Source organism: Pelophylax lessonae, assembly GCF_965119305.1.
Source record: "Pelophylax lessonae genome assembly, chromosome: 6".
NCBI lineage: Eukaryota > Metazoa > Chordata > Amphibia > Anura > Ranidae > Pelophylax > Pelophylax lessonae.
In genome coordinates, this window is record NC_138773.1 from 116,145,917 (window position 1) to 116,158,813 (window position 12,897).

The 12,897-nt window shown below is 41.3% G+C and overlaps 1 protein-coding gene across 2 annotated transcripts in view; it reads left to right on the forward strand.

Moving 5' to 3' along the window:
- Window positions 1-873: 873 nt before the first annotated feature.
- Window positions 874-12,897, forward strand: part of LOC309558285 (palmitoleoyl-protein carboxylesterase notum2-like) — a gene marked incomplete at its 5' end in the record, with an annotated part of 58,518 nt that continues 46,494 nt past the window's right edge. The window contains 3 exons of one of the 2 annotated variants that reach the window (XM_082261340.1): window positions 874-1,178; window positions 1,255-1,307; window positions 3,387-3,482. In XM_082261340.1, the coding sequence (XP_082117466.1) occupies window positions 874-1,178; window positions 1,255-1,307; window positions 3,387-3,482 (454 nt within the window). The remainder of the gene's footprint in view (window positions 1,179-1,254; window positions 1,308-3,386; window positions 3,483-12,897) is intronic. The other variant, XM_082261341.1, reaches the window with a different exon arrangement.

The window sequence follows — 12,897 nt, forward strand, 5'->3', positions numbered from 1 at the left end:
AGTTTATGGTGAGTGGCTGCTGAGAACAACATAAAAGCATACCAAGAACCTTATGTAGCTCATAACTCATTATTAGAAGACTTTTTGCAAACAACATTTCATCTTTAAATGTTCATTGCAATACCAACATTAAGTCACTCAAAATCTGTATTAGTGCCGGTTCACACTAGGTCGCTCCGACTTAGGGGGCGACCTGTGAAGTCGCGTGCAGCGCGACTTCGGCGCAACTTGCACGGACTTCATAAAATGAATGTCAATGCAAGTCGCCTCCAGGTCGCCCCGAAGTAGTACAGGACCCTTTTTCTACTTGTTTCGCTCCTATTAGAACCGGTCCTGTACTACTCAATGACCGCGACGGTGCACGACTTGCCAGGCTGACCAAGTCGCCTGACAAGTCATATTAGTGGGATCCGGCACTTAGGTAAACTTGCCCACTAGGGCATAAATAGGAAAAAACGTATTTTCTTTTATGCGTGTATCAATAATATTTAGCATGTTCTATCCTGCTTATTTTGCTTACAGTGTACCTGTATATTTTTCTATAAAATAGTAATAAAGGTATGTGAAATAACAAAATTCCGAAATGCTTTCATTAAATATTTTAACAGCAAGCGATTTTTAAAATACTATATTTGTTGTTATAGTAATAGGCCCTTAGCCACACGTGCCTATGTATACTAAGAAACACTCAATTATGCAAAATCCTCAGTGAAATCACTTCACATATGGGAAGTATTATTGATGTCATATTTATCAAAAATCCCAACAGAACTTCTAAAAACACAACTTAGATATTTCTTTACAGGGGTGATTGGCAATATATGCTGAAATCCTTGAGGAAAGAGATTGATAGAAGGTCAAGTACAAGCAGCTATGAAGCTCACAGATTCCTTTGTGATTTTACTATTCCTAAACCAAGTGAAGTCTCAGAGGACACGAACCAATAAAATGCTAAAGACTGTATCTCAAGATAAAGAGATTCCTCACCAAGGCATTAAGGATTTCCCCCTGCCCATTCAAGCAATAACTTCATCTAACATTTCTGTACTGGAGCATCCAATGCTTTCAACAAGAGGCCCTATGCTGACATCTCCACGTGAGCACAAATCCTCTGAAGATATGAAGCTCCATCTTCTGAAGAACACCCATGTGACTTGTAATGATGGCACAACAGCAGGGTAAGACTATCTAGAGACCATTTATGCAAGACAGCACAACTACGTGATTCTTATGGCTGTCTTTGGTTATTTGTAGGTACTACATACGAGAAGCCAAAGCAAACAAACGCTGGATTATATTTTTGGAAGGTACCTATGGAAAGGGAAAGTGCAGGATTCCGCAGACTGGAATAAAAATTGTGTAACTATAAAACTAATACATTAACAGAACAAGGAATTTAGTGGTGACAGTATCTAACTAAAAAAAATCCTGTTGCAAAACGTTTAATTTCATTAACAATCTTCTGATATGTACATTTAATGTATTTTAGGCATGTTATTTACCCGTAAAGGCTTCCCCGGCATAGACATCCAAAAGCCCTCAGACTGCTGCTGGACATATTTTGATTGTAATGTCAGCAGCCCCACAAAACTCATAGCTGTCACTCAAGTGGCACTCTATAGTATTCATGTTTGTTTCTCCCCAACTCCTACATAAAGGACTGAGCTGAGACAACACAGGCAATAATTAGAAAACCCCAGATAAGAAGTAGGATATGACGTGCAAGGAGGGGGCTGTGATAGAATTCACACTTTCTTAAGTTTAATTTACATAAAGTACACTGCACTTTGATAGGAAGTATTTTTTATATCCAGCCAGGGGCCATAAGTGTATCTAAGTGCTTTCAGTCCAGTGTCCTAATGGTACAATATATATAAGATTATCCTTTCTAGATAAGTCACTGTCTTGGGGTATCTACCCAATGATTCCTATTTTATTATATGCATGCTGGGATGATACTAGCATGGTTCAGGTCTGCTTAGATTTGATATGGCATGCCATAACTGAGCAGGTCTAAGCCTAGGTAGAATTTTTTTTTTTTTTTTTTTTTTTTTTTTAGAATTTTTGGCAGTAATCGTGTTGCACAGTGTTACCCATCGATTAGTGAAGAAAGTGAAATGTATAAAATCTGAAAAAGAGATCCAACTAAAAACTTGCATCTTTAATAACTGAAGTTAGCTAAATTCGGGTATCACTTAAACTCCAAACATTCTGCTTTGAACTTTTTTTTTCTTCAGCCATAGGTTCAACTTGCACTTCCTAAAAAGAATAGAGCAATGTGGAAAATACAATATCCTGCAGCAGCCTAAAAGTCTGCCTGCATTAAAATTGCTTAAAAGTAATATTTGATTGGTTGTAATAGGCACCTGAAATTTATATAAATATGCTTGCTGATGTTGATTCGATGTATTTAAAACTGAAAGAAATAAAAAAATATTCAGATTTAATCTGTAACTTTTCTAGGTTAGAAAAACATAGCTGTTTTTTATTTGGATGGCAACACAGACAGTAAAAGAGGCTGGAAAAGGTCAGTAGGGCTGAAGCAAAAAAAAAAAAGAATGAAAAAGGTGGAAAACAGAGCTAACAGATACAAAATTCTTTAGCAAACTAAAGTTCACTTCTGCTAGTACTGATGGGACATTGGGATTTCTTCCCTACTGTTTGTCAGTATCTATATTTGCAAAACACACCCAGGGGATGTTGTCCATTATTGAGTTGTATATCACTATGCTAAGGAGATGGTATTTTAGGTGCTGTTTTTAAATGGCACACATACAGGAATGCTTGTTTTTCAGCACAAAAGCTGGCTTTGCTGAGAAAAAAATCCTCACTATTTATGAACATTGTAACGATTTTATAAACTTTTTTTGGAGATTTCTACAGTACTTTTCTTTGTTTTGAAGAAATGCAATAATTGTATGCTTTTACAATATCCTTTCTAAAACTGATTTCTAAATGGGAGGATTTGCCTTAATTATAATTACCAGAAGATTCTCAGGGTTCTAATAAATAGGCATAGGCGAACCTTAAAAAAAAAATTGCACCAACCCTCTTATTGCAGTCAATGACTGTAATTTGATATGGGTCTTAGTACAGAATTTTGGGAAAAGCAGCAAGCCAATCATACAACATAAAATATTTCAGGAAGTAACAACTCTAGGTTGTTACATTACAAGGTGACATTTTTAATGTTTCAAGTTTTCTGTGGCTTTAGATTGCAAAGGTAAAAAACAATATAAAAGATAGATACAGTCAACAAATAAAATATATGACAACAAACATTATATATATATACTGTATATATTTTTTTTTAACAAAAGTAGAGTTCTAAATAAAGCATTATCATATATTGCATTAAAATAACCTTCCACTTTCTCTATAAACAGGGGGGTGGTGTTGTTACAGTAAAGAGACTTGCGATATCAGATACAAAAGTGCCAAACGGTTAATGAGTTCCTCAAACTGGCCAAAGACCAGAAAAGGTAAGTTACTATTGGCTACTTAAAGTGTTTGTTAGTCATTGTTCTTTGATTACATCAACTAAAATATAAAACACATTTTTTTTGTAACTAATTAATTGATTTAATAGTCAATATTATAAAAGTAGGTGTTTGCCTTATTTATAAAATTTCTTAGCATTTTTGTATATTTTTTAAACTCTGCTATAATTTACTTCATAGCTCTAAATTAACCTGCAAAATCAAGAAACAATGTTCATGTGCAATGCTTTTTCGAATTTTAAAGCTTTACAGAATCTTAGAACCACGTTAGAGGTACATTATCTGATAAATAGAAATATGGAAAATGTAATATATTATTCCTTTATCATAACTGCATGGTAATTGTAATACAAGTTAGACATTGTGTAGGTTTACTATGTTTTCCTAAGACAAGTGTTCTTAAGGGAAAGAGGGAACTAAGTGAAATAGTTACTATAGACTTTTAGATTTGCCAGACATTGTATTCCATTTTACTGCGATGCTAGGGCCACACCATTTTATTTATCTTAGCTACTTTACCTGATGGGCCCACTGGCCAGGTATGCATGCACAGCAAGGATGGAACAGAGCCTGAACAAAACAGATGCAGAGTTCTCTTAGCCCATGTGAACTCACAGCATTTGTAAAGGATTATTTTTTTAAAATAACAAACATGTCATACTTACCGGCTGTGTGCAATGGTTTTGCACAGAACAGCCCCAATCCTCCTCTTCTCATGTTCCCCAAAGGCACTCTGGGTTCCTCCCCCTTGCCAAGTGCCCCCATAGCAAGCTGTGATAGACAGCAGCAGCAGCCATTCCAGCCAATAAGGAGGGGGAGACCCGGGACAGCCATGGCTCTCATGCACATCGCTGGATTGAGATAGGGCTTAGGTAAGTATTAGGGGTTATAGGGGGCTGAGAGGGGAGCTGCTCACTGAAGTTTTATAAATGTATGCATAATATGCATGAGGGTAAAAAAACTTCAGCCTTTACAACTACTTTAAAGTTTTAAGAAACCCACAACAGTAAAATCAGTGTGTATATGCAGTAAAGCATGCTTGTTATACTCACTGTGGAACCTAAGGGGTTAATCCTGCGCATTGTGTAAAAAGGCTTTTTAATTCTGTCTTCTCTGATCCTCCCCTTCTTTTGCTGCCCCAATCCATCTTCTGATAGAACAGAGCCTTGGAGGCACTCTGCATATGCTCAGTTTGGTGTGTATTGCTAGAAAAAATTTTTTTTTGGGAGGATGCATGTAATCAGCAAAGGACCAATCAGACAGAAAGTCAGGGGTCATGTAGCCTCATAGGACAGTCAGAGGAGAATGAAAACTTCTCCTAAAAGCTTTAATCAGTGCTTGGCCAGACACTAATAGAAGTCACAAGACTGCTATATACTGCTGATGAGAAAAGGTATTTAGCAGTTTATGTTTACTAAAATAATTGCATTTCCATGTTCTGTGTACTGTGGGAGACCAGATATAGTGAATGCAGGCTCCTGGGATTAGTAATACAATAGTAATAAATAAGAAAATTATAATGTTTTTGGGTCAATCTCATTTACCCTTTTGTGACCAGGGTCATTGATGCCTAGAGGTCTAGGCCAAGTTTAGCAGCGTCCATATGCGTCCATATGCGTCAGTTAACTTACTATATAGTCAATGACTAATGTGCCTACCAAAAAATTGTTTACATTTTTTTAAAGGCATAGCTATCGTTTGGTAGTTTGTTTAAATAATTATACCATTCAGATTGTTTTATAGAAATTTACTAAAATGTGAAAAATAAATTTTACACTTAAAGTTTAACTAAAGGTAAAACAATTTTTTTTTCTAGTTTTGGATAGAGTCTAGAAGGATTAGAACCCCTGTCAGTTTTTATTACTGTCTGTGCCCACGTTAGGGAGATTCCCCTCTCTGTTTGTTCTGTTTTTTTCAAGAAAAATAAATCTTTATTGAGGGTAAGAAAATCATTGTAAAATCATCACACAATTATGCAGTATACATAGCACATAAATTGGTACAATGAGAAAAATGCAAAGAAAACTACGCTCAGTATATATAAAATATATAAATATATATATAAAATAACATCAATATACAAGAACAAAGAGCCATACTGCAGGGTAAAGTGACAATGTTCTTGAGTCTTCCAGATCAGGTGAACAAACTCAACATCAAAAAGTAGAGAGCATCTTTTAAGAACCTCAAGGGGATATGTAGAGGAAGGGGTCATAGGGGAGGAAAGGAGAGTATGGGTCAAGAAAGAAAAGGGTAGAAGGGGGAAGGAGGGGGGGGGGGAGGGCATTCCACTGGGAACAGTAGAGGGGAGCAAAGTGTGAGACCATTCACACCTCAACCCTCCAGAAGCCTATTCATGGCTAACTGGTGAGGAGCCAGGGAGGGGTCATCCAACCATGGTTGCCAGATGGAGTTACATTTTTTGACTTGCGAATCCATTGCTCTGCCCTTGGTACATGGGAGGAGATCAAGTATCTAGCTATAAGCTTGCGAGCAACATAGAGCAAATGTATAATGGCCACGTGGGCGTTCGGGGTCAGGGTCTCTACCTCCAGAGCACCAAGTAGGCACACAACAGTTTCCCTAATGGGCCATACACACTATACAATTGTCTTTAGATTTTTTCCTTTAGATTTACCAAAATCATATAATATAAGGTCAAACCTAAACACTTTCAACTTGTATGCAATCTGGCAGGCCCTTGCACTACATAGAAAAGGTAAATCTAAAGGAAATCTAAAAACAAAAGTTGTATAGTGTGTATCTAGCTTTAGTAATTTAAAATTATACACTCTGGAGATTGTGTCAATCACTACAGTCCAATAGCGAAACAGTTGGGACATCTCCATAGCACGTGAATGAGAGTACCCTGTTCTTTCTCGCATTTCGGGCATAAAGGAGTGTGTCTGCGACCCTATCTAAATAGCTCGACCGGGGTCCTATAAGCTCTATGAAAAAGGAAAAAATGGGACACCCTCTGACACAGAAACCAGCAGTACCGACGAAAGGGCACAGTTCCCACGTCTCCCCATCAACAGGTCTCAGATCTCCCTCCCAGTCCGCTCTACCTGGCAGGCTAGCCTGGTCCTGCATGGACTGTTTGTCCTGTTTACCTTCATCATCGAAAGTGAAAGTAAAAGAAAATCCCAAACTTTGGGTTGTCCCCAGAAAAGTAATAGATGGGAAATCTTCCAGTGGGGACAATAGTTCTGGCTATGTGGGGGTCTCCAAGAAATTCCCCTAATTTTACGGATTTCCTCTCACTTCCTGTTTGGCTATGGGACAGGAAGCGAATGGAAATCTCCGCAATAGGACAGGAATGGTCAAAAAAAATCTCATATGGGTTATTATAACCCTTCCTTACTCTATCCAAAATGAATAAAAAAAGTTTTGCCCATAGTTCTACTTTTAAATAGGTTATAATATTCGTCTTTAAATGTATTAAATTAATATTTTTTTTCTGGTTGTTTTTAACTTTAACCAAATTTAGCCAAAATGTGCTGACTGTTTTTGTCAATGTGTCTTCTTTGTTTAAGGCACAATGGTAGGTACATATTAATGTATTGAGCTGTGAGGATATGTGAACAGTGTGTTTTTTAATGCACTGCAAGGCACTTTCTGAAATATATGTTTAAATTACGTTTAAAGCTTCAAATTCCTTGCTAAAAAAATACATAATAATATTATTCAATGATTCATATTTTCTTAACCACTTCAATACAGGGCACTTTCCTCCCTTCCTGCCCAGGCCAATTTTCCCCTTTTAGCGCTGTTGCATTTTGAATGACAATTGCGCGGTCATGCAACACTGTACCTACACCAAATTTATGTCATTTTCCCCCCACAAATAGAGCTTTCTTGTGGTGGTATTTGATCACCTCTGGGTTTTTTCCTTTTTGCTAAACAAATAAAAAAAGACCGAAAAGTTTGAAAAAAAAAAATGTTTTTTGTTTATGTTATACAATTTTGTAAATAAATACGTTTTTTCCTGCACTGATGAGACTGCACTGACAGGCACTGATGGGGTGGCACTGATGGGGTGGCACTGATAGGCGGCACTGATAGGCGGCATTGATGGGCACTGATAGGTGGCACTGACGGGCACTAATAGGTGGCACTGATGGGCACTAATGGGCACTGATAGGCGGCACTGGTGGGCAATAATGGGCACTGGTGGGCGACACTGAAAGATGGCAATGATGGGCACTTGTGGGCAGCACTGATAGGGAGGGCACTGGTGGGAAGCACTGATGGGGAGGGCAATGGGGGGCTCCCTGATTGCCATCCCTGGTGGCCATAGTGGACATCCCTGGGGTCATAGGGGCATCCCTGGGGTCATGGGTGGGCATCCCTGGTGGTTCTAGTGGCATACCCCCGAGGGTCTGCACTGGTAATCAATGATCTGATTACCAGTGCCGACCCCCCCCCCTGTCAGGGGAGCCGCCGATCGGCGCTCCTTTACTCGTGCCAGGCACAAACTAAGGAAAGCCGATCAACGGCTGTTCCTGTTTACTATGTGACCAGCCGTGATTGGACACGGCTGATCACATGGTAAAGAGCCTACGTCAGAGACTCTTTACCGAGATCGGAGATGCATCACCAATCGTCGCTGTATTATCCTGCTGCCGTCATATGACGTCCGGTCAGGATAATACAACCACATTCCCGCCGTCAATCTGTTATAGGGCGGGCGGGAAGTGGTTAATCGAAGTAACACTGTTGCAAAAAAAAAAATGCATAATAGTTACTTCTTCAGTGAGCAGTGCCTCAGATTTTAGCTGTCCTAAAGAGTTACAGTATCTTCTTATAGAGTTAAAATATCTACTGCATCCAACACTTTCAGATGTGTCAGATATTTTGGTCCCCTAATATGTGCTGCGATTCCATTCGCCAGCCCCTACGTCCACACTGTATCCTGTGGCAGAGGATGGAATCACAGCATAGATGGGGGAACTAAGCATCCGACACACCTGAAAGTGTGTTGGATGCAAACGATTCTTATACAATCATAGCTCTTGAAGACAGTGAGGATCTCAGGCACCATTTGCTGGTGAGGTAATATTTACATCTCTTCTTTCGCAAGCAGTTTGTATTTACAGTACATTTTTTAGAAGAACACCATAGTCTCTAGGAAGAAACCACCTTGGAGTTTGTTCCCTTTACAATTATGCACAGCACAACGTCCCTCTTGTTAATATTAATATAATAAAGTTAGATTAGACTTCTGCACCATCTTCTCAACAGGGAGAGATGGCCTCTAGAGTTTGAAAGTCTATTACGCTTGTTTATTCCATACTGACTAAATTACTATACACAAAGCATTCTGCTCATTCCACCAAGAATGGTCATATCCTCAACAATTACCATTAACATGGTAGACAAGCTATTTTTCACATACATAATGTCAGCATATCTACACTTGATTAGTGGATTTTAGGCTAGGTTTACATTATTGCATGTTGGGAGCGTGCGCACCATTGGGTGCATTCCGGACACTCAAGAGAAATGCACTGCTCTTTAGTAGACATGTGGGGGTGCCATTAAAGCAGGACTTTACGCCTAAACAACTTGATAAAAAAAATAATGTTCTTTAGCAAGGAACATACACTGCCTGGCCAAAAAAAAAAGTCGCCACCTGGAATTAACTAAGCAACTAACTAAACTAAGCATGCAGCAACTATCTTATTGGATATTTACTGTATGTGCTCAAAGAATGAGGTCAGCTGACTACCTGAATATACTGAATGACCAGGTTATTCCATCAATGGATTTTTCCTTCCCTGATGGCACAGGCATATTCCAAGATGACAATGCCAGTATTCTTCAGCTTTAATTGTGAAAGAGTGGTTCAGTGGTCATGAGACATAATTTTCACACATGGATTGGCCACCACAGAGTTCAGAACCTAACCCCATTGAGAATCTTTGGGATGTGCTGGAGAAGGCTTTGCGCAGTGGTCTGAATCTCCCATCATCAATACAAGATCTTGGTAAAAAATGAATGTTACATAGTTACATAGTTAGTGAGGCTGAAAAAAGACACAAGTCCATCCAGTTCAACCTATGTGTGTGTGTTTGCTTTTAACCGTACATTGTATACCCCTGTATGTTGTGGTCTTTAAGGTGTCCATCCAATAGTTTTTTGAAACTATCAATGCTCCCCGCTGATACGACTGCTTGCGGAAGAGAATTCCACATCCTTACCGCTCTTACAGTGAAGAACCCCTTACGCACTTTAAGGTTAAACCGCCTTTCCTCTAGTTTTAGTGAGTGGCCACGTGTCTTATTGTATTCCCTTACTCTAAATAGTTTGTTCCTTATGCTAGGGTCGCCAGTACAGTATTTGTACATTGATATCATATCCCCCCTCAAGCGTCTCTTCTCCAGAGAGAATAGGTTCAGTGCTTGTAGTCTTTCCTCATAGCCGATGTCCTCCATTCCCCTAATTATTTTTGTTGCCCTTCTCTGGACTTTCTCCAGTTCCAGCACATCCTTCCTGAGGACCGGTGCCCAGAACTGGACAGCATACTCCAGATGTGGCCGGACCAGAGTCTTGTAGAGTGGAAGAATAATCTCTTTATTTCTGGAGTGAATCCCCTTTTTTATACAACCCAGTATTCTGTTGGCTTTGCTTGCGGCGGCTTGGCATTGCATGCCACTTCCAAGCCTGTTGTCTACCAGTACCCCCAGGTCCCTTTCCATCCTAGACTCACCCAGAGGTTCCCCCCCTAGTGAGTAGCTTGCTTTCTGGTTTCTGGCCCCCAAGTGCATTACTTTACATTTTTCTACATTAAATCTCATCTGCCATGTAGTTGCCCACCCCGTTATTTTGTTCAGGTCTGCTTGCAAGATTTCCACATCCTGCATAGAAGATATTGGCATGCCTAATTTAGTATCATCTGCAAATACTGAGATTGTACTAGATATCCCCTCCTCTAGATCATTTATGAATAAATTAAACAGGATTGGTCCCAGGACAGAACCCTGGGGGACCCCACTTTCCACACCCGCCCAATCAGAGTACTCCCCATTAATCACCACCCTCTGTACTCTCCCCTGGAGCCAGTTCTCTATCCAGGTACTCACCTTCTGATCCATACCTACCTTCCTTAGTTTGTACAGTAAGCGTTTGTGGGGAACGGTGTCAAAGGCCTTTGCAAAGTCCAGATACACCACATCCACAGGCTTACCTTTATCTAAGTGGCAGCTCACTTCATCGTAGAAGGTTAATAGATTGGTTTGGCATGAACGATTTTTCATGAATCCATGCTGATTACTACTTATAATACCGTTTTCATTACTAAAGTCTTGTATGTGGTCCCTTATCATCCCCTCCAAAATTTTGCAGACTACAGATGTTAGGCTGACCGGCCTATAGTTACCCGGGATATATCTCGGCCCCTTTTTAAATATTGGTACCACGTTGGCTTTTTTCCAATCAGCTGGCACCATACCCGTCTGTAAACTATCCTTAAAGATCAAGAATAATGGTCTGGCAATCACCTGACTGAGCTCATTTAGAACCCTTGGGTGCAAGCCATCCGGTCCCGGGGATTTATTTATGTTAAGTTTCTCTAGTTTAGCTCTAAGTCTATCCTCTGTTAGCCATGGCGGCACTTCCTGAGGTGTATTATTTAGTTCGGCCTTACAAGCTAGGTTCGTGTAGCCCCCCGATTCCTTTGTGAAGACTGAAGAAAAGAAATTATTTAACACTTCCGCCTTTTCTCTGTCCTCAGTGGCCATTTTTCCTTTATCATCTTTTATGGGGCCAATGTGTTCTGGCCTCGCTTTCTTACTGTTTATATACTTAAAGAACTTCTTGGGGTTCTTTTTACTCTCCTCCGCTATATGTCTCTCGTGTTCTATTTTAGCCGCCCTGATTTCATCTTTACATTTCTTATTACACTCTTTGTAATGCTTAAATGCTGCCAATGACCCCTCAGTCTTGTATTTTTTGAAGGCCTTTTCTTTAGCTCTATGCAAGACTGGACGGAAATAAATCTTGTGACATTGCAGAATCTTATCGAAACAATGCCACAGCAAATGCGTGCCGTAATCAAAGCTAAAGACGATCCAATATGTGTGACCTTATTTTTTTAGTGGCCACTTTTTTTTGGCCAGGCAGCAGTGGTGGCCGGTGTATATGGGGTGCTGCCCCCCATCCATGCGTCCGGCCCCCTAATCTGCATGCAGGGCGCCGGACGCATGGAGTTTAATGGGAATTGTTTTTTTTACATCACCTGATTAGAGCCAGAAGCTCTAATAGGGCGATGCAAAGGGTGGAGCCGGGGCGCAGAGCAGTGCGCTATTGCCACACCGATCCTCCTCCTGGCCAATCAGGAAGCGCGTCTGATACGCGCTTCCTGATTGGCCGCAAGGCAAACTCCTTGCCATTGGCCGAGGAGGAGGCGGGACCGGAAGTACTTGTGGAGACGCGCCGGGGGACAGAGTGAGGAAAAGCCGCCGCCGGGTCTGGGGGGGGGGGGAAGCCCACACTGCATTGAGGGAGGCACGCTGTGGCACTCTGCAATGATTGGGGACAATGCTGTGGCGCTCTGAAATGATTGGGGACAATGCTGTGGCGCTCTGCAATGATTGGGGACAATGCTGTGGCGCTCTGCAGTGATTGGGGACAATGCTGTGGTGCTCTGCAATGATTGGGGACAATGCTGTGGCACTCTGCATTGATTGGGGACAATACTGTGGCACTCTGCAGTGATTGGGGACAATGCTGTGGCGCTCTGCAATGATTGGGGACAATGCTGTGGCGCTCTGCATTGATTGGGGGGGCACGCTGTGGCACTCTGCATTGATTGGGGGGCACGCTGTGGCGCTCTGCATTGATTGGGGGGCACACTGTGGCACTCTGCATTGATTGGGGGGCACGCTGTGGCACTCTGAATTGATTGGGGGGCACGCTGTGGCACTCTGAATTGATTGGGGGCACGCTGTGACACTCTGCATTGATTGGGGGGCACGCTGTGGCATTCTGCATTGATGGGGGCATGCTGTGGCACTCTGCATTGATTGGGGGGCACGCTGTGGCATTCTGCATTGATTGGGGGGCATGCTGTGGCACTCTGCATTGATTTGGGGGGATGCTGTGGCACTCTGCATTGATTGGGGGCAATGCTGTGGCATTCTGCATTGATGGGGGCATGCTGTGGCACTCTGCATTGATTGGGGGCACGCTGGTCACTAATTTTTCTGTTTGCGCCCCCCCAAAAATTTTGAGCAGCAGCCACCACTGCCAGGCAGTGTACATTCCACATTATTAATTATGCTACCAAAATTAGTGTGTGCTGTAAGTTGCCTCGAGCATTGCCCCTGTTTCTTCTTGCTGTCAGCGGATCGTCCTCTACAAACTCAGCAGTCCCTAAAAATTGAGAGCAACTTGA